Source organism: Procambarus clarkii, chromosome 18 (genome assembly GCF_040958095.1).
Source record: "Procambarus clarkii isolate CNS0578487 chromosome 18, FALCON_Pclarkii_2.0, whole genome shotgun sequence".
Classification (NCBI taxonomy): Eukaryota; Metazoa; Arthropoda; class Malacostraca; order Decapoda; family Cambaridae; genus Procambarus; species Procambarus clarkii.
This window is the reverse complement of record NC_091167.1, coordinates 41,459,006-41,482,455: the sequence shown is the minus strand read 5'-3', so window position 1 is coordinate 41,482,455 and position 23,450 is coordinate 41,459,006. Positions and strand designations below refer to the sequence as shown.

Genomic DNA, 23,450 nt, shown 5'->3' with positions numbered 1-23,450 from the left:
ATATATATATATATATATATATATGAGCTTTGGTGGATATAAATAGCTGTCTTATATGAGTCATTAAGTATTCTGCTGTTTCTTTTGTTCATAAAGAAATGTGCTTGAAACTCCCTGATGTCAGGATAATGTTGATAGCATGCAAAACAATCGCTATCGTGCGACATTACTTTGTGTGATATCGTGCAACTGTGATATCGCTTTCTTGAGATATCGCTTTCGTGTGATATCGTGTACTTGTAATATCGCCTTCTTGAGATGTCGCTTTCGTGTGATATCGTGTATTTATGACATCGTTTTCTTGAGATATCGCTTTTGTGTGATATCGCACACCTTTTATATTGCCTACTTGTGATACCGTTCTATTAACGAAGGTTTCATTACGGTTAATATTTTGATAATATAAGCAACATATAATTAAATGGCTTTGAAGCTCCTTTTATAGTTAGTCATTGTAAGGTTGTTAACGCCTGTTGAATAGCGGTTATCTCACAAAATATTAAAGCAATCTGAAAGCAGACTAGCGCAATTGGAATTACGTTGGGTGTCTTCCGTTCTAGAGAAGGTAGGAGAGAGAAAGGGAGAGGGAGAGAGAATGGGAGAGGGAGAGAGAAAGGGAAAGGGAGAGAGAAAGGGAGAGGGAGAGAGAAAGGGAGAGGGAAAGGGAAAGGGAGAGAGAAAGGGAGAGGGAGAGAGAGAGAAAGGGAGAGGGAGAGAGAAAGGGTGAGGGAGAGAGAAAGGGAGAGGGAGAGAGAAAGGGAGAGGGGGAGAGAAAGGAGGGAGAGAGAGACGCAGGTGGGTGAAGAGAAAGGTATCCCTTTTACAAGTAAAAGTAGCGGAAGATGATCTGATAAGGAACCAGAACAGGAAGAGCAGACACAGACGAGAAGTCAAAGATCAGAGCGCTAAACATAGAAAGTTGATCTAAATATTTGTGTGTGTGTGTGTGTGTATTTACGTATATAGAAATGTGTGGGTGTGGGTGTGTGTGTGTGTGTGTGTGTGTGTGTGTGTGTGTGTGTTTGTGTGTACTCACCTAATTGTACTCACCTAATTGTGCTTGCGGGGGTTGAGCTCTGGCTCTTTGGTCCCGCCTCTCAACCGTCAATCAACTGGTGTACAGATTCCTGAGCCTATTGGGCTCTATCATATCTACATTTGAAACTGTGTATGGAATCAGCCTCCACCACATCACTTCCTAATGCATTCCATTTACTAACTACTCTGACACTGAAAAAGTTCTTTCTAACGTCTCTGTGGCTCATTTGGGTACTCAGCTTCCACCTGTGTCCCCTTGTTCGCGTCCCACCAGTGTTGAATAGTTCATCCTTGTTTACCCGGTCGATTCCCCTGAGGATTTTGTAGGTTGTGATCATGTCCCCCCTTACTCTTCTGTCTTCCAGTGTCGTAAGGTGCATTTCCCGCAGCCTTTCCTCATAACTCATGCCTCTTAGTTCTGGGACTAGTCTAGTAGCATACCTTTGGACTTTTTCCAGCTTCGTCTTGTGCTTGACAAGGTACGGGCTCCATGCTGGGGCCGCATACTCCAGGATTGGTCTTACATATGTGGTGTACAAGATTCTGAATGGTTCCTTACACAGGTTCCTGAACGCCGTTCTGATGTTAGCCAGCCTCGCATATGCCGCAGACGTTATTCTCTTAATGTGGGCTTCAGGAGACAGGTTTGGTGTGATATCAACTCCTAGATCTTTCTCTCTGTCTGTTTCATTAAGTACTTCATCTCCTATTCTGTATCCTGTGCCTGGCCTCCTGTTTCCACTGCCTAGTTTCATTACTTTGCATTTACTCGGGTTGAACTTCAACAGCCATTTGTTGGACCATTCACTCAGTCTATCCAGGTCATCTTGTAGCCTCCTACTAGCATCCTCTGTTTCAATCCTCCTCATAATTTTTGCATCGTCGGCAAACATTGAGAGGAACGAATCTATACCCTCTGGGAGATCATTTACATATACCAGAAACAGTATAGGTCCAAGGACTGACCCCTGCGGGACTCCACTTGTGACGTCTCGCCAATCTGAGACCTCACCCCTCACACAGACTCGTTGTCTCCTATTGCTTAGGTACTCCTCTATCCACCGGAGTACCTTCCCTCTCACTCCAGCCTGCATCTCCAACTTTCGCACTAGCCTCCTGTGTGGCACTGTATCAAAGGCTTTCTGACAATCCAAAAATATGCAGTCTGCCCACCCTTCTCTTTCTTGCCTTATTTTTGTTGCCTGGTCGTAGAATTCAAGTAACCCTGTGAGGCAGGACCTGCCATCCCTGAACCCATGTTGATGCTGTGTTACAAAGTTCCTTCGCTCCAGATGCTCCACTAGTTTTTTTCGCACAATCTTCTCCATCAGCTTGCATGGTATGCAGGTTAGGGACACTGGCCTGTAGTTCAGTGCCTCCTGTCTATCCCCTTTCTTGTATATCGGGACTACGTTAGCTGCTTTCCAAATATCTGGCAGTTCCCCTGTTGCCAGTGATTTGTTATACACTATGGAGAGTGGTAGGCTCAGTTCTCTTGCTCCTTCCTTTAGAACCCAAGGGGAGATTCCATCTGGGCCTATAGCCTTCGTCACGTCCAACTCTAGTAAACACTTCCTTACTTCCCCACTGGTAATCTCAAACTCTTCCAGTGGTTCCTGGTTAGCTATTCCCTCACTTAACTCTGGAATTTCTCCTTGCTCTAAGGTGAAGACCTCCTGGAATTTCTTATTCAATTCCTCACACACTTCCTTGTCATTTGTAGTGAATCCTTCCGCCCCTATCCTTAATCTCATAACCTGTTCCTTTACTGTTGTTTTTCTCCTAATGTGGCTATGCAACAATTTAGGCTGAGTCTTTGCCTTGCTTGCGATGTCATTTTCGTATTGTCTTTCTGCCTCTCTTCTCATCCTGACATATTCATTCCTGGCATTCTGGTATCTTTCTCTGCTCTCCAGTGTCCTGTTATTCCTATAGTTTCTCCATGCCCTTTTATTTTGCTGCTTAGCTAGCCTACATCTTTGATTAAACCATGGGTTTCTCATCTTCATTTCTCTGTTTTCCTTTTGGACTGGGACAAACTGTGTGTGTGTGTGTGTGTGTGTGTGTGTGTGTGTGTGTGTGTGTGTGTGTGTGTGTGTGTGTGTGTGTGTGTGTGTGTGTGTGTGTGTGTGTGAGCAAGAAATTAATACGTGTTAAATAATGTGAAAATATATAACCACTCGGGGAAATGAAAGCTAAATGGACTTCAGCGCTTTCGTGTCAAAACAGCACCTTATCAAACGTAAAATAACTGAATACAACTCATGACTATATATATAAGCAGGAAGGTGATGTATGAGATGTAGATTATTATCTTTGTGACACAAGGCCAAGAGAACACTGCAGAGGGCCTATTGGCCAATACGTAACAAGATGATGAGATATTGCAGGAGGTCCTGGAAACGCACTCACTATCTTAATTAAGTTTAGTGTTTACAGACATTCTAGCAACAATTAGTCATACGTTCAGTGTTTCTCTGGGTATAATGTTAAATAATCTGGTTTTTATTTTTCTCCCTTTATCTAAAAGCTCTTTGTGTTTTTAGGTCTAAGTTTGATTAAGAGTTTGAAGCTACTGATTCTATTGGTTTTAAGCTTGGCTATCCAGCTTCATTGAAGCTTGTCTCAGCAAAGCTTAATGTACCTATTTTAACTAAATTGTTATTGTGAAAATTCAGCTGACATAGAATATGTCATGTTTACCATATTTTCCTGAGCTCACAAAAAATATTGTCAAGATCATTAAACTTTTTTATGTACATTTCGTGTTTAATTTTGAAATACTATTGAAAAACTATAAGTTAGAAACAACCCTCATAGGGATAATTCTGTCGCTTACAAAATACCCAGCACAAATTTTAATACATTCTATATAGGTCAAACAACTAAAGATTTCAAATTTTGAATTTAGCAGCGTAAGCATTATGTAAGAAGTGGTCAGTTATATAATGGTTTATTTTCTCGCTAGTCAAAACTTTCTCATAAAATACATTGGAAGATGTCTTCTTCATTAACACATTGTAGAAGCATTGTCAATATAAATACTATTGAATCTGATTTAATACAAATTACAAAACCATACAATATGAATTTTAGTAAATGTTTCCACAATTTTGATCCATTTTTAATTGATCAATTAAAAAGCCATATTTGTAAGATTATTAATATGAAGATATTCCATTAGTGAACATAGGAACTTACATATATAAGTCATTAGGGATAATGCCTCCAAGCTCTAGTTCAAGTTCCACTTGTGCTTTTGTTACAAAGACATTGTTCTAACTCTCACACGCCACCTTCATGCCTATATATTCATGAATTGTATCCAGTTATTTGACTTTTGATAATACGTTTATTAATCATGAAAGCGATTAAATCCATTCTGCTTTCATTTTTCCTTCGTTGTAAAATATTGTCACTTCACAAATCTCTACCACAACTTCACAAAGCTGAGTGCTGTACCACTGTACCATCACACCACAACGTTGTGCTGTACCACTGTTCCACCACCCTACAAAGTATGTGTACCACTGTACCACCACCCGACAAAGACATGGTAGATCATTCATGAACTCATTCAACCCCCATGACCTTGTGCATTCAGGTTATGTGTGTTGGGAAAGCCTGACACCATTTGCTAATATTCATTACAATATACAGATAATATTGCTCCTGTTTTATACTAACAAACTAACTCATAGAAAATGAGAGCAGTGGAATTTTCCTCATTAGAAAACGGGGTTATCATTGCCACGTCGCTATTAAATTCAACAGCTATTTTATTGGGTAACAATCTCAATACAGCAGTCTTTGGACTGTCAACATCATTTCCCTTCAATCAACATAATTATCAGTACCAAAATCGAGTAAATATAAGCCCTCTAACCACTTTGATAAAACGCATCTGTAGAACAAGGGAGGAGAGGCCTCGAGAGTCAGCCATTAATTTAACATCAGTCGCTGGAGCAAATTTAGCTCCAATATTTCTCTCTTGGACAGCTGTGTTATGGAAGTGCTTCCGTTATCAACACGAAACTGCGTCTACTATCAGGGGAAGTTCTTACCGAAACCCGTTTATTGTCTTACTGCTTTCCTAGCCAGAGTAGTAGGTAGATAGATAGGGTGAAGCCAGTTAGAACACGAGACAGCGATATAACCAAGGCAACTTATCTCATAATCAATATACCAATATTTCCACTGATATAGCTGTCATATTAGGTTTACTGCTATTATTTTTGAGTGTCCTTTGACAGGTGGAACAGAGGAGGAACAAGAATTAGCTAGTTACCTAGCATCAGTCCTTAGTTGAGGCCTGTCACCCACGAAGAGTTATCGACGGGCGTGTTCATCCTTGCTCATAACTGGTTGACTAGGCCCACTACCATACAGATAAAGATAAGCTGTAAGTTAATTTAAGTTACCTATGTAGTCTAATACTGTAATAAATGTCTACTTATCAATAATTATTTATTGAAAGATTATATATGTAAATAATTTAATAAACCCCAAAAATGTGTAAGGAAAGTGATTTTTGAGACATTTTAAGAAATACAGTCCACTTTAACCATCACAGTGTGCTATCGAAATAAATATAAATTAACGTAAAATATAAATTACTATAAAAATTTATATAAATTAAATAAATATAAATCTCACAGGTCAATTCCCCACAATGTGGCCAACTATTTCATCAACTCCAGGTTTAGGCCACGGAACATACAACATCAAATGCTCAACCTGAATGGTACACGGGCCTCACATTAAACATTTGAAAATACCAAATGCCCATACTAGGACTATGGAACCTCCGCCCTCTTGTGATGCAAAGCGGAGCGCGCTCTACCACTGTACCACCTCGTTCCAAATACACTTGTACTCATTGTGAATTGTGGCACCGTAGCGGAGGGCCACTTCAGTACGGAGGCTCTCTGTAACTATACATGTGCCTATTGCAGACATAGGTACAGCTTGAAGAAAGGTCCATGCATGGGGGGCACCCACAGCTCTAAGGCGAGCTTTCTCCTATTCTGACTTTCTCTTCAGCTTAATGTATACATATCAAACATTCAGCAGGTACTGATGGAGTTGGCTCAGGGCAGGACTGAGGTGCTCCGGATTTTGCAATACAAAGTCTAATACAGAGAAGGCCAGAGGTCAGCACCCAGCCTTGAGGGGGTTAATGGGTTCAGGTTCTGCCCAGCCGATGGGGGCTGAGGGACCAACTCCAATAACGACTACCACAACACGACCGCCATTATCACATGTACGATAACTACCACATCCAACAACAACAACCACATTTGGTACCTTTACGAGCGAGCCGCACCACAACTACCTAAGGTCAGTCGCTTTTTATTACACCCGGACACTTTCACACAAAAAAACAGGTTTGACGATCTCCAGCGTTGCGGCGCCCAAGTCAACAGTCGCCTGAGTAATTATGCCTTCCATGCAATAAATACATCAATTAGAAAATCCTTATTTCATGTACTACTGAGCAAGAATGAAATAAGTTACTAAGATAGTTCAAGGAATGTGCATATGTAGAGTACATATTCCCCTTCGTCGTCTCCACTTGCTGGACAAGTCCTTTGAGCAAGGTGTAATCTCTAAAGTCAGGTGCTTTTTATCCAACTTATCCAACAGGTTACTATATATATTATTACTATATATTTCAGTCTCCGGGGTAATAGGGGCCTCGAACACGCGACCTCCTGCATGAGAGACGAGCGCTCAACCGACTGAGCCACGAACTAGCCACAGTAAGGAAGGATTTCAGATTCAACAAATCCTGTTGAATCTGAAATACTGTTCGAGGCTGTTATTGCATTTATGTAAGAGAGAGCGTACGCATTGTGCTTCATTCATTGGTCAACACTATTTCAATCATAGGTCATAAGTCAGCTCTCTTCCAATCATGTCAGCTGAGGTGCGAACATTTTAATCACTGACCATCTTTACTTCATTCACAGACTTGCTGAGCTGATGACATCAGCTTCTCTCAACTCATCGATAAACTTCATCATTAACAGACCAATTCTGCTTTACTAGTAGGTCAATTCCCCCGACCGTCAACAAGTGGTTGGGCACCATTCCTTCCCCCCCCCCGTCCCATCCCAAATCCTTATCCTCTCCCCTTCCAAGTGCTAACTAGTCGTAATGGCTTGGCGTTTTTCCCCTGATAATTCCTTTCTTCTGATTTTATTGATTAGTGAGTTTTGCTGCATTCACACATGAATTCATGTGTGAGTTTGTGTGTGCATGTGTGTTTGTGTGTGCATGTGTGTGTGTGTGTGTGTGTGTGTGTGTGTGTGTGTGTGTGTGTGTGTGTGTGTGTGTGTGTGTGTGTGTGTGTGTCTGATACAGGAAACAAAACTTCTCAATACGTTGCTTTCTCTTTGCATATACGCCTTCATCTCCCGCCACATTAACTAGCGGGAGGCAGCATCAGGGATAATTACAGGTAATGCATGAGTTCAGCTGGTGTTGAAGCCCGGAGCATCCCTTGATGTCAGTGGGTGAGATGCTGAACACCGTGTTCATTATGGGAGGAAAGTGGCGACGCTTCCTGTGGTCTGAGACTTCCGACGAGCATCGGTGCTCCACCTCGGGAAGAGGGATGGCGAGAGAGAGAGAGAGAGAGAGAGAGAGAGAGAGAGAGAGAGAGAGAGAGAGAGAGAGAGAGAGAGAGAGAGAGAGAGAGAGAGAGAGAGAGAGAGAGAGAGAGAGAGGAGAGAGAGAGAGAGAGAGAGAGAGAGAGAGAGAGAGAGAGAGAGAGAGAGAGAGAGAGAGAGAGAGAGAGAGAGAGAGAGAGAGAGAGAGAGGAGAGGAGAGAGAGAGAGAGAGAGAGAGAGAGAGAGAGAGAGAGAGAGAGAGAGAGAGAGAGAGAGAGAGAGAGAGAGAGAGAGAGAGGGGGGGGGGGGGAGAGAGAAAGAGGGGGTAATACCAATAACAACCAGACTGCTAATCATTAGCTCTAAGACGAGGGTAAGACTACGATAAACAAAACTACTTTTCAACTACAATGAAATCTCTCAGAGAAGAGTACAAGAGGATATAACTGTAGAAGCCTTCTCTCACCTCTCACCTCTCCTTCCGACCTTGCAGTACAAGGAGAGGGGGAGGCTGAGAAGTAGTGGGCTTGAGCAACACCTTGGCTTAGGGAAGGACAACAAGGAACATTTATAACGATAGGAGGATTGTTGAAAGTCATCTAACTACTGCTACAAGTAGCGATACCAACTACCACTGCAGTAATTGCTGCTGCTTCTTCTATTACCACTACTATACGGCTGCAACAGCCCCCTTTGCTGTTCTAGTGCCACTTCTAGAAGAGTTATTGTTCATGTTTCTAGTTACACTAGGCACTAGTCCCCCTGGCTCCCATTCCATGTATATTGACTCGGTGCGTAATATCAATATCTATGGCATTATATAGTTTGCAAGCATTCCTTTAGAGAGCAATCGACATGGACAGGCGATGAGTCACAATAACGTGGCTAAAGTATGTTGACCAGACCACACACTAGAAGGTGAAGGGACGACGACGTCCCTTCCGTTGTGGTGGCAGTAGTTCCGGAGGTTGTGGTAACAATGGTGGTGGTAGTGGTGACGCTGGTGGTGGTGGTTGTAGTGGGGATATTTGTACTAACCTAATCTTTCCTACCTTAGTGTGATTACGTGAAAGTGAGATCTAACTCCTGGTCTCCTGTTCCAAAACACTTTAATGCCTGTTGGGGTGCCAGCTGTATCGATGACACTTGAGTTCTTTGACTCCAAGTTGTGGATTGAGCTGGTATATCCCCACATACATATCTGAGTACATATTACATATTGATCATAAATACAGTGTACGAGCATTTTCTCGTGATATTTTGTGTCAATATTTAGAGAATGTCCTTGTCTAACTAATCATCTGTTTTCACCAGTTTGGTTGTGCTGATATCTACTTGAATTCTCATTCTCATTCTCTCTCTCTCTCTCTCTCTCTCTCTCTCTCTCTCTCTCTCTCTCTCTCTCTCTCTCTCTCTCTCTCTCTCTCTCTCTCTCTCTCTCTCTCTCTCTCTCGTCTACAGTCATGAGATTAAGCTCTCGTAACATGAACGATCCGATTTAACAAACAGCACAGCAGTATTGTGTTGCAGCGGACAATGCAGACATGTTTCTGACCTCCACAGCAACACCGGCCCTCGGTGGCTGACCCATGGTAATGTCTCGCGCTCTTAGGCTCCCATGGTAATGTCTCGCTCTCTTAGGCTCCCATGGTAATGTCTCACTGGTTATCATGACCCTCTCTTATGCTGCCTTGTTCCCATGGCCCTCCCTTACCCTACTACGTCCCCATGGCCCTCCCTCATGCTGCCTCGTCCCCATGGCCCTCCCTCACCCTGCCTCGTTTCCGTGGCCCTCCCTCATGCTGCCTTATTCCCATGGCCCTCCCTCATGCTGTGCCTCGTCCCCATGGCCCTCCCTCACGCTGTACCTCGTCCCCATGGCCCTACCTCACGCCTGACACTCATCACGACCCTCATCACCCGCTGGTAGAGTCCTCCAGGTGTCTCGTCCATCGCCGCCTTCCCTGGTATACATCAACACTCATCCGTTATTCCTCACGAATCAACCCCCCGCCACGCCCCCCCCCCCCCCCAACCACGAATTTATTACGACTCTTGTCTTTCCCACGTGTTAACTCACGCGTTCGTGCTTCCCACGTCCGTTTTGTCCGGTCCTTCGCTGTCCCCCATTAGTTATTACATGTTATATTGTATTTCCTATTTTTTATTTCCTCCCCTATTTAACACCTTTTGTGAAGATTGTATTTTCCTGCGGTTTGGCGAAGCGTCTGGCGTTGTAGTCACTAACGTCGACTTCTCTATTGATCGCAAGACATTTCTCTTAGTCTTGACAGATTAAGAAAGTCTTGACAGACTAAGAAAGTCTTGACAGACTAAGAAAGTCTTGACAGACTAAGAAAGTCTTGACAGACTAAGAAAGTCTTGACAGACTAAGAAAGTCTTGATAGAATTAGAAAGTCTTGACGGACTAAGAAAGTCTTGACGGACTAAGAAAGTCTTGACGGACTAAGAAAGTCTTGACAGACTAAGAAAGTCTTGACAGACTAAGAAAGTCTTGACAGACTAAGAAAGTCTTGACAGACTAAGAAAGTCTTGACAGACTAAGAAAGTCTTGACAGACTAAGAAAGTCTTGACAGACTAAGAAAGTCTTGATAGACTAAGAAAGTCTTGACAGACTAAGAAAGTCTTGACAGACTAAGAAAGTCTTGATAGAATTAGAAAGTCTTGACGGACTAAGAAAGTCTTGACAGACTAAGAAAGTCTTGACAGACTAAGAAAGTCTTGACAGACTAAGAAAGTCTTGACAGACTAAGAAAGTCTTGACAGACTAAGAAAGTCTTGACAGACTAAGAAAGTCTTGACAGACTAAGAAAGTCTTGACAGACTAAGAAAGTCTTGATAGAATTAGAAAGTCTTGACGGACTAAGAAAGTCTTGACAGACTAAGAAAGTCTTGACAGACTAAGAAAGTCTTGACAGACTAAGAAAGTCTTGACAGACTAAGAAAGTCTTGACAGACTAAGAAAGTCTTGACAGACTAAGAAAGTCTTGACGGACTAAGAAAGTCTTGACAGACTAAGAAAGTCTTGACAGACTAAGAAAGTCTTGACAGACTAAGAAAGTCTTGACAGACTAAGAAAGTCTTGACAGACTAAGAAAGTCTTGATAGACTAAGAAAGTCTTGACGGACTAAGAAAGTCTTGACGGACTAAGAAAGTCTTGACGGACTAAGAAAGTCTTGACAGACTAAGAAAGTCTTGACAGACTAAGAAAGTCTTGACAGACTAAGAAAGTCTTGACAGATTAAGAAAGTCTTGACAGATTAAGAAAGTCTTGTCAGATTAAGAAAGTCTTGACACCTGAAGGTTTAGCCAAAAATATATAAAAAAAATTTGGGGCATTAATTTTTAGTTTATTGTAAATGTAACTTTGTGATTCATTTTGATGATGAGGAATATTGATGAAAGGGGGGGGTCTGTGTCACACCTTGTGCTCCCTCGTCTGTGTCACACCATGTGCTCCCCCATTTGTGTCACACCTTGTGCTCCCCCGTCTGTGTCACACCATGTGCTCCCCCGTTTGTGTCACACCTTGTGCTCCCCCGTCTGTGTCACACCATGTGCTCCCCCGTCTGTGTCACACCATGTGCTCCCCCGTTTGTGTCACACCTTGTGCTCCCCCGTCTGTGTCACACCATGTGCTCCCCCGTTTGTGTCACACCTTGTGCTCCCCCGTCTGTGTCACACCTTGTGCTCCTCCGTCTGTGTCACACCATGTGCTCCCCCGTCTGTGTCACACCTTGTGATCCCCCGTCTGTGTCACACCTTGTGCTCCCCCGTCTGTATCACCCCTTGTGCTCCCACGTCTGTGTCACACCTTGTGCTCCCCCGTTTGTGTCACACCTTGTGCTCCCCCGTCTGTGTCACACCTTGTGCTCCCCCGTCTGTGTCACACCATGTGCTCCCCCGTCTGTGTCACACCTTGTGATCCCCCGTCTGTGTCACACCTTGTGCTCCCCCGTCTGTATCACCCCTTGTGCTCCCCCGTCTGTGTCACACCTTGTGCTCCCCCATCTGTGCCACACCTTGCCCCACCTGCCTGCACTCTTGTGTTACACATAATCTTAGTCAACAAATGAGCCACAGCAACACGGCTCCATTGTTATGCTCAAGGCATTTCCAAGTCCTTGACTGAGGCAGCGCCACAAAGGAGTAATATTTGCCCCTCTGTGTTCACATCAGTAAAGAGAAAGAACAGACGAAATGTTGTCTAAGCCAAGGAAAAAAATACAGAGTCCTCACACTGCTACAGGAAACTGTACTGAGAATGTGCGGTTTTGGCGAGTAAACTTTGAAGAAAACTGTAGTTAGTTACACAAGGTGTTTGATAAATGGTTCCTGAGCAACACAAGGCGTTTAATGAAGGGTTCCTGAGCAAGACAAGGCGTTTAATGAAGGGTTCCTGAGCAACACAAGGCGTTTAATGAAGGGTTCCTGAGCAAGACAAGGTGTTTAATGAAGGGTTCCTGAGCAACACAAGGTGTGTGATAAAGGGTTCCTGAGCAACACAAGGCGTTTATTGAAGGGTTCCTGAGCAACACAAGGCGTTTATTGAAGGGTTCCCGAGCAACACAAGGCGTTTAATGAACGGTTCCTGAGCAAGACAAGGTGTTTAATGAAGGGTTCCTGAGCAACACAAGGTGTGTGATAAAGGGTTCCTGAGCAACACAAGGCGTTTATTGAAGGGTTCCTGAGCAACACAAGGCGTTTATTGAAGGGTTCCTGAGCAACACAAGGCGTTTAATGAACGGTTCCTGAGCAAGACAAGGTGTTTAATGAAGGGTTCCTGAGCAACACAAGGTGTTTGATAAAGGGTTCCTGAGCAACACAAGGTGTTTAATGAAGGGTTCCTGAGCAAGACAAGGTGTTTGATAAAGGGTTCCTGAGCAACACAAGGTGTTTGATAAATGGTTCCTGAGCAACACAAGGTGTTTAATGAAGGGTTCCTGAGCAACACAAGGTGTTTAATGAAGGGTTCCTGAGCAACACAAGGTGTTTAATGAAGGGTTCCTGAGGAACACAAGGCGTTTGATAAAGGGTTCCTGAGCAACACAAGATGTTTAATGAAGGGTTCATGAGCAACACAAGGTGTTTATTGAAGGGTTCCTGAGCAACACAAGGCGTTTATTGAAGGGTTCCTGAGCAACACAAGGCGTTTAATAAAGGGTTCCTGAGCAACACAAGGTGTTTAATAAAGGGTTCCTGAGCAACACAAGGCATTAAAGTTATCCTGAGCCCCCACCAAGCTTTTAGGTAAAGGTTTCCTGTGCAACACAAGGTGTTGAGTAAAGAGATCCTGAGCTGCAAAAGCCGTTGAACAAAGGGTTCCGTTGCTGCACAGAGCGTTGAACAAAGGGTTCCGTTGCTGCACAGAGCGTTGAACAAAGGGTTCTGTTGCTGCACAGAGCGTTGAACAAAGGGTTCCGTTGCTGCACAGAGCGTTGAACAAAGGGTTCTGTTGCTACAAAGAGCGTTGAACAAAAGGTTCCGTTGCTACACAGAGCGTTGAATGGAGAGTTTCTGATCTGTATGAAGCGCCGAAGAGATAATTCCACAGGTACACGGAGCGTTGAAAAAAGTGTTAACGAGTTATATACAAGGCGTTGTGGTGTATTTTATTCCAATACAGTACTACACAATCTTAAACTTCTCCTCCACAGTCACTGAGAAGAAGGGCCGACGCCCAGTGATTTTCTTGACACCTTTGAACTACAATAATTCAAGACCTGTGTGTAGAGATATATTTTATCGTAAGGTTATATGTGTACTTTCTTCATTGGTAATGCTGAGCGACTAATCAGTTGTTGCAGTAATTTATATCTATAAGAGAGAGAGTGTTTTAATGTCTGTCGGTTGGAAGGAGAATGCAAACTTGCAGGGAGAATGGTCTGGGGTAAGGGACGGACATAGGCTGGCCGTGGTTACCATAGTTCATGAGAGTACAACGTACCAGAGTTACGTTCTGACCCCAACGACGATTTTGGGTTATGCCCGACAGCTACACCTCGCAAAAAATCACCAAAAATCCAAAACTATAATTTTATTTTCAGAAATATACACCATTATTCACTGATCTCGGGAAAATTCAAGGAAATATCCTACTATTCAAACTTTGTTCATAGTTCCATATAATACGTAACTTCAATTCGGCCACATCTTCTCCCCCTGGCCAGAGAATGTCAGACCACGGAGGAAGGATTAAGACAGGAGATTCCTTAAGTACTTTCGTATATATTAATACATCTGCAAAAGGATCATTAAATTTGTATTATTAAATACGAAAGTACTTAAGAAATCTTCTATCTTAATCTTTCCTTCGTTATCTAACATTGTCATTATATATAATCATTGTCATTATATATAATCATTGTCATTATATATAATCATTGTCATTATAGCTAAATAAATAAATAATAAATAAATAAATAAATATATAATGACAATGTGAATTGTCTTTTTATTATTTTTTATTATTTTTATTATTACATATTATCGATATTATTATTAGATATTGAAAGATATTATTGATAGAAACGTTATCCTTACAGATAAAAATCTGAAAATACCATTGACATCCTACTACAAAAACAAAAAAACGGCCAACTTACTCATGAAAAACTCCCCAGACACCAAACAGAACGCCCTGAAGGAAACCAGGGAAACTCTTTCTAGGCAATTAATCATGCACAAACAACAGGGCTCCATCAAGGAACATATAATCTCTTCTCACAACCAGACCATCACCAGAGAAATCTTAACAAACAACACAGAAATTATCGATAAATACAGCGATAGCAGGAGACTCGACATCAGTGAGGCACTACACATAAAAAAAGTCAACACCAGCAATCAACAGCCAATTAATGCACAACTATATCCTACACACTTCAAGACCCCGAACCAACATTGAAGCAGCGAGATGAGGTATGGACCAATAGGCCTTCTGCAGTTACTTCCATTCTTATGTTTTCATACCCAGTGTTTCGTGTTCTGTCTTATATTTGTCATCTCACCCAAAACTTTTGTGCCATATCACCTTACCCAAAACGAGTGTAAGTATGATGAATTTTTATGTGTAAACTAAGTCATTGAAAATGTAATAAGCATTACGAAACGCGTTCAGGCGTCAGACCAGAAATAAAGAATGAATTTTGGAGAGTTAATCTTTCATTTACCCTCGACAGTGAAGAGAAACATAAGAAATGTTGAGAAGATTCGTGTTAGAATTATTTATCTTACCCTTTCGGTCATATTCAACAACATATTTTTACAAGAAAGACTACTCGCAAAATATACGAATATATATATATATATATATATATATATATATATATATATATATATATATATATATATATATATATATATAATATATGGAAAAGGATGGGAAGCTGCCCTTTCTAGATGTAACAGTCATGGAAAAGGGCGGAGGTTTCCACACTGCAGTCTACACTAAGGAAACAAACATAGGAATGTGCCTAAATGCCAACAGCGACTGCCCAGACAGGTACAAGAGGAGTGTTGTTAACGCATATGTCGACCGTGCTCTCAGCCACAGCTCAGAATGGAAGCAAGTCGACGAAGAACTCTGTAGGGTAAGGCAGGTCCTAGTCAATAACGGCTTCTCCAATGGTTTCGTCGAAGACATCATAAGAAGGAAAGTGAAAAGCCATGCAACCTCTGAAGAGACAACTAACACAACACCTATACCCCCTATTAGACTATTTTACAGGAACTTCTTTTCCACGGCTCATGAAACCGAGGAAAGGGTCCTGAAAGATATTGTTAATAGAAACGTTATCCCTACAGACAAAAATCAGAGGATACAACTGACGATTTACTATAAAACCAGAAAAACGGCCAGCCTACTCATGAGAAACTCTCCAGACACAAAACAGAACGCTTTAAAAGAGACTAACGTCGTCTATGCCTTCAAATGCCCTCTTGGGGACTGTAAGCTACAAAAAACCCAGTATATAGGCAAGACAACAACATCTCTTTCTAGGCGTTTAACGATGCATAAGCAACAGGGCTCCATTAAGGAACATATAATCTCTTCCCACAACCAAACCATCGCCAGAGAAATCCTAGTAAACAACACAGAAATCATCGATAGATACAGCGATAGCAGGCGGCTCGACGTTTGCGAGACACTACACATCAAGAAGTCAACACCAGCAATCAACAGCCAATTATTGCACAACTATATTCTACCCACCTCAAGACTCCGCTCCAATATAGAAGCATCAAGAAATATGGACCAATAGGCTTTCTACAAACACTTCTATTCAATATCCATTGTTTCGTGTTCTGTCTTGTGTTGATGAAATTAATACCCTATTAATACTCTTGTTCTGTCTTGTGTTGATGAAATTAATACCCTATTAATACCACATCTTGTTCTGTCTTGTGTTAATGCCACATCACCCCTTCCACCTCACTCAAATGTAGATATAATATCGGAGATGCGTAAGTTCTATTCAGTTGTGTATTTGTGAACTAAAGTCTTTGAAAATGTAATAAGTTTTACGAAACGCGCTCGTGTCGCGTCAGACTAGAAATAAAAATGAATTTTGGAGAATTGATTTTTGATTTACCTCCAACAGTGAAACGAAATGTACGAAAGATTGAGAAAATTCGTGTTAGAATTATTAATCTTACTTTTTCGGTCATATTTAATAATATATATATATATATATATATATATATATATATATATATATATATATATATATATATATATATATACATATATATATATATATATATATATATATATATATATATATATATATATATATATATATATATATATATATATATACATATATATATATATATATATATATATATATATATATATATATATATATATATATATATATATATATATATTGAAAAATATGTAAATTTTGTTGTTTATTGACTATAAAGATATCTGTAATTTTCATTTGTACATAGGAATATATTACATTACCTCATTACCTGTGCCAGATCCCGAGTGAGACGGAGAGGAGAAGGGGTCCACGGTGGGGGTGGCCAGTGAAGGGGGTCACTGGGGAGCAGTGAAGGGGGTCACAGTGAGAGAGGTGTTAGCAGTGAAGGGGTCACATATAGATGTATTAGAAGCAGCGGGGGGAGTAACACCTTGGTCTTCAACCCCAGCACCTCCCCCCCCCCACCCTTACCCAAACACCCCCTCCCCGCACCCTTACCCAAACACCCCCCCCCCCTATCATCTGGACAGTTGCGGGACAGTATCTCTCTTTTCCTGTCATTCACTCCTTCTGTCTCAATCATTTCCAACCTCACGATATCCTTTTTTATAGTTTAAGCATAGTAGTAGATCTGTGGTGGGTCACCTCCGAGCTCTGTCACGCACGGTGTTCAGTCTCAGCCTCTGTCTATTTTGTATCTGTCTATCCCTTATGGCTTCTAACTCTTGATGTTATCATTTACCTCTGCAGGGCTTATTAAGAGATAATGTAATTTGTAAGAAGATCAACGTATCCTTCTAAACAAATGTATAGAATAAAGAGGCAAACGAGTATTTTTCTTTCCCAGTGTGTGTTGTTTATTTGGCCTAAATGTCAGGTGTGTACGGCAGGGAGAGGCTGACCAGGTGTGAGGCATGCAAGAAGATGCCATGTGTGAGATATATGTCAAGTGTGGGAAGGAGGGAGGCAGGGAGGCAGGGGGGGGGGGTGACCAGATGTGTGAGGTAGGGAAGGAGATGCCATGTATGAGGGGTATGTCAGGTGTGGAGGGGTTGAGGAAGTGGGCAAGGGATTTTAGAGAGGGTGAGAGAGGGAGGAGGAATAGAGGGAAGGGGAAGGGAAGGAAAGGAGAGGAGGGAGGGAGAAGGGAAGGAGTGAGGAAAAGAGAGAGTGTGAGGGAGCAGGAGGAGGAGGATGAAAATGGAAAATATTATAATAAAATAATGGAGAATGATAATAGAACACACGATGCAGCTGACCCACTTACTGGAGAACGTGAGTGTTCTCTCGTTAACACAGCCTCCCACGTTCCCCCCCCCACCACCTCCCACGTTCCCAACCCCCCACCTCCCACCCTCAACTCCACCTCCCTCTCCTGCCCTCCCATATGGCCCTTACTGCCTCCCACTCCAAATGTTTTAGCTGCTAAAGAAAAAAATAGACCTCAAAATAAATTCCTTTGAATTCCATCACATGTTGGCATCCCAGAACATGATAGATTTAGATTTAGATTTAGATTTGTTATTTAGGTAAAGGTGCATACATTGAGGATGAGATACAAACATAATGTTGGATTTAAAGAATAGTACATACAATACCTAAAGCCACTAATACACATAGCGTTTTGGGGATACTGTTAACATGCTTCCAAAATCAGCCTGTAGTAGAAATTAATATTGGTGTTTCATTATCAGTGACTAAGACAATACTTAAACGAATATCTGATGAAAATTTGACTGATCTAACAAACTCGCAAGGATCCGAAAGCTGTAGCATGAAGCATTATGGTAAATACCGTGAGGAGACATTTATATATATGGAACTAATAGAGCAAGATCCCGGCAATGTGATGTTATAGTGGCCAGAATTCACCTGGGATATATAGACGTATCTGGCAGCGTTCTCAAAACTCAAGTATCCAATACACCATGTGTCAACTTTGTGAAAGTGTCCAATACACCATGTGTCAACTTTGTGAAAGTGTCCAATACACTATGTGTCAACTTTGTGAAAGAGAAAACATGCACTCCTATAAACAATATATTGTGGAATGTCTCATATTGACTGACTTTCGCCTTCCTGGGCTGAGGTATGCTGAACTCTGTAAATACTATCTGAATACTGGAACACTTGATGATATATTGGACTTGTTCCCAAGACTGACAATGTCATCAGTTATACAATATATGTGATGTAAGTATAACGTGAGCTTGGAAAAACATTTTAATCACCCTCTGTGGTTAATTGCTCAATAACACACTAGTTTCAACAGCAACTATCTTACCATGTCAAAATAGGGAGACTTAGACAGGTCTCAGATATATGTGAAGATAAGTTGGAGATATAATAGATATATACAAAATACTTAGAGGAGCGGAGAAGGTGTGGATAGAGATAATATTTACGACTGTTACCAAGGGAATTTCAAGTCATGGACAGAAGCTAAAGGAATACAGATACGAGTCACAGAGATGTGAGAAAATAATTTAGTTCAGTACTAGTAAGAAAACTGAATATGTACTAGACGATAAGGTAGTTAAAGACAATTCCATTCACAGTTTTACAATTCAAACCAGATATGCTCTAACATGAGTAGAGTAGGAGTCATTTAATCACACAACCAGCCGCTAGAAAGGTGGGATCCAAGAGCTGAGGCTCGATCACGTAGGCCCAGATAGTAACAATGAAGGTGAGCTCACACAGTCATACAAGTACACTAAAAAGCCTTTGAAGGTGTCACAAGGAAGTGCAAGAGGCGTGGACTTCCTGGGTCTGGTTCCTAGCCTCACCTTGACATATTACCTTCCTTGTTTACTTGACAAATTTGTTACAGTAATGTGTAACACTAACTTTAAGGGAAGTGTGTAAAGAGGAGCTAAGTGTTTGTGTGTGTGTGTGTGTGTGTGTATGTGTGTGTGTGTGTGTGTGTGTGTGTGTGTGTGTGTGTATTCACCTATTTGTTCTTGCGGGGGTTGAGCTCTGCTCTTTCAGCCTGCCTCTCAACTGTCAATCAACTGTAACTAATTACTAACTATTTTTTTCACACACGCACACACACGCACCAGGAAGCAGCTCCGTAATAGCTGTCTAACTCCCAGGTACCTATTTACTGCTATGTAACAGGGGCATCAGGGTGAAAGAAACTTTGCCCATTTGTTTCTGCCTGGTCCGGGAATCGAACCCGGGCCATAGAATTACGAGTCCTGCACGCTGTCCGCTCAGCTACAAGACCCCCTCCCCCACAAACACAGTGTGTGTGGGAACGTTGCAGCTCTTGGGCCCTACCTTCAGTTACTGGTCGCTTATTACAATATCTCCAAACTCCCATGTTTTTTAATCAAACCATTTTCTTAAATTATGAAAGGAGTTAACTTCAGTTGCGCCTTAAGCCAACTTACTCCAATAAATCCCTGCCAGTGATTAACTTTCTGTTATACCATATTGTTTCATCCGCAAAGTTGTTAATTCATGGAACAAATTACCGGGTAACACAATAGACGTGGGATCGATGGATTGTTTCGAGCGTAGGTAAGACAAATATATGACTGAGTTTGGGTGGATATAAATAGGAGCTGCCACGTGTGGCCCAATAGGCCTTCTGCTGTGTCCTTAATTCTTAAGTTCGTCTTCAAGACACGAGAGTCAGCATTACCCAGTGGGAGTCACCGGAGATGAGCATTCTGGAGTATGTAGTACCGGCCTGGTACAGCGAAATAATGAAATGAGACCACGAAATAGGGAAAAGCCTCGTACCAGAGCCTCGTACCAGAACTCTGAGGCTCACACCATGAGGAGAGGCTGAGGATACATACACACATGTGCTCATTCAACCAATTACAGCCCAGTTGCTAATGGGCTACTGACCTCAGTCCTTCCTGGGTGAGGAATACCCAGAGGGGTAGGGAAGGCTCGGTCGGATGAAGCTTGAGGATGATGGGAGTCTGGTCGTGGGGGTCTGATCGGATGGTCAGGTCGAGGGATCTGGTCGGGAGGTCTGGTCGGGAGAGTCTGGTCGGGGGGTCTGGTCGGGGGGTCTGGTCGGGAGGTCTGGTCGGGGGGTCTGGTCGGGAGGTCTGGTCGGGAGAGTCTGGTCGGGGGGTCTGGTCGGGGGGTCTGGTCGGGAGGTCTGGTCGGGGGGTCTGGTCGGGAGGTCTGGTCGGGAGAGTCTGGTCGGGGGGTCTGGTCGGGGGGTCTGGTCGGGAGGTCTGGTCGGGAGGTCTGGTCGGGAGGTCTGGTCGGGAGAGTCTGGTCGGGGGGTCTGGTCGGGGGGTCTGGTCGGGAGGTCTGGTCGGGGGGTCTGGTCGGGGAGTCAGGTCGAGGAGTTAGGTCAGGGTCTGGTCGGTTGCTCAGGTCGGGGGTCATGTCGAGGTCAGTTCGGGGTGGTCAGGTTGGGGTCAGGTCGAGGGGTCGGTAGGGGTCAGGTCAGTCAGGTTTGTGGGTCAGGTCGAGTGGTCAGGTTGAGGGGCCAGGTCAGGGGGTCTGGTCCGGGGGTCTGGTCGGGGGGGGGGGTCAGGTCGTGGGGTCTTGTCGGGGGGTCTGGTCAGGGGGTCTGGTCCGGGGGTCTGGTCGGGGGTCTGGTCGGGGGGGTCTTGTCGGGGGATCTGGTCGGGGGGTCTGGTCGGGGGGTCTGGTCAGGGGGTCTGGTCAGGGGGTCAGGTCGGGGGGTCATCTTTGTTCCGAACTCATCACACATATATTTTATCAAGCACGAGTCGTGTATTCAGAATATGCACATGAACTTTTTTTCTGTGTGTACTCACCTATTTGTACTCACCTATTTGTGCTTGCGGGGGTTGAGCTTTGGTTCTTTGGTCCCGCCTCTCAACTGTCAATCAACTATTGTGGGTGACTATTATGTATGACAATCGACTATTGTCAATCAACTGTGTGTGTGTGTGTGTGTGTGTGTGTGTGTGTGTGTGTGTGTGTGTGTGTGTGTGTGTGTGTGTGTGTGTGTGTGTGTGTGTGTGTGTGTTCATCTAGTTGTGCTTGCGGGGGTTGATCTCTGGCTCTTCTGGCCCGCCTTTCAACTGTCAATCAATCAACGGATTTTTTTCTCACACACACACACACACAGACCCAGGAAACAGCCGGTAACAGCTGTCTAACTCCCAGGTACCTATTTACTGCTATGTAACAGGCTCATCAGAGTGAAAGAAACTCTGCCCATTTGTTTCCGCCATCGCCAGGAATCAATCCCCGGTCAACAGGACTACGTATCCAGCGTGCTGTCCACTCAGCCACCAGGCACCCTAGTGTATGTGTGAGTAAGTAATATCCAACTAACCTTGCATTCAGTGAATCTGTGTGAACAGAAATCAATCTTTATAAACCTGTATACATTCTTTTCCAAACAGAAAAAAAACAAACAGGTAATTTTATTCACGAACGACCCATATATATATATATATATATATATATATATATATATATATATATATATATATATATATATATATATATATATATATATATATATATATATATTTATATATATATATATATATATATATATATATATATATATATATATATATATATATATATATATATATATATATATATATATATACTGTATAGTGGCCTCGACAGGGACAGGAAACCGGTGACTTAACAAACGTCCCCCACACCGAGTTACTGAGAAACAATGTCCTAAATCTATCCATCACTAACATGAAGCACATCAGCTTGGGAAGCCAGCGTGTTGATGGATCAGTAGTGGAGTCCTTGTATTTTAATCAAACCGCAAGGCCTTGAATGCAATTAGAAGAAAACAAAAAAGACTGGGTCGCGCTGCCCAGTGACCACCCACTGCCAGAAAAAGCGGTCACCGGGAGCTGGGTCTCGATCGCGTGTCCCGAGAACAGGGATTGAAAGGTCGGAAAACACCGCTATAAATGGTGGGTATGTCTGACTGCCGGGAGAGTCCAGAAGTTCTCCGTTGGGTCTTGCAGGAGTTATTGAGCTGCCGATTTGATGTGTATAATGTATATATATATATATATACATATATATATATATATATATATATATATATATATATATATATATATATATATATATATATGTCGTACCTAGTAGCCAGAACTCACTTCTGAGCCTACTATGCAAGGCCCGATTTGCCTAATAAGCCAAGTTTTCATGAATTAACTGCATTTCGACTACCTAACCTACCTAACCTAACCTAACCTAACTTTTTCGGCTACCTAACCTAACCTAACCTATAAAGATAGGTTAGGTTAGGTTAGGTAGGGTTGGTTAGGTTCAGTCATATATCTACGTTAATTTTAACTCCAATAAAAAAAAATTGACCTCTTATATAATGAAATGGGTTGCTTTATCATTTCATAAGAAAAAAATTAGAGAAAATATATTAATTCATGAAAACTTGGCTTATTAGGCAAATCGGGCCTTGCATTGTAGGCTGAAAAGTGAGTTCTGGCTACTAGGTACGACATATATATATATATATATATATATATATATACACGCAACAATTATCACAAAAACACTGAGCCAAGTATGCGGAAAAGCTACATGTGAAAAAGCAGAGAATGCTTAAAGCGTTATCGGCTTAATTCGTCTTCATCAGAGCAAAGTAGAATGAAAATGGAAACCTTGTTGGTCAGACCTTATATCCGCCAGGGTAGATCACCTGACCACCAAGAAAAGGCGAAGGTAAGGAAACATAAGAAAGAAGGTAACTACAGAAGGCCTATTAGCCCCTACGAAGCACCTCCAAATAATATTCATAACTGGAAGATATATAAAAGGGCCAAACAGGTTAAATGGCTGCTATATTGTATTGACGTGCTATATTGAGGCTGATATGAGGATCCAACTTGTACATACCGGGAGCTCACATTAAGGCTGTTGTTACAATGTTTGATCAGAGCAGACTCGATCACATTTCGTTCAACGAAACTCTTACTTTTAACAATATATTTGGCCTCTCTGAAGTCGATAGAATGATCGCATGAATTGGAATGTAAATACAATGAACTGGAGTGCTGGGCTGCACGAATAGCATATGTATGTTGTTTAAATCACGATGAAAAATA

General features: G+C 42.3%; 1 protein-coding gene across 1 annotated transcript; it reads right to left on the bottom strand.

Annotated features, from left to right (window-relative positions):
• Window positions 1–20,223: 20,223 nt before the first annotated feature.
• Window positions 20,224–20,751, bottom strand: LOC123754632 (uncharacterized). Its single transcript, XM_045737106.1, has one exon. The coding sequence runs from the start codon at window positions 20,749–20,751 to the stop codon at window positions 20,224–20,226; it is 528 nt and encodes a 175-aa protein (XP_045593062.1).
• Window positions 20,752–23,450: the final 2,699 nt, after the last annotated feature.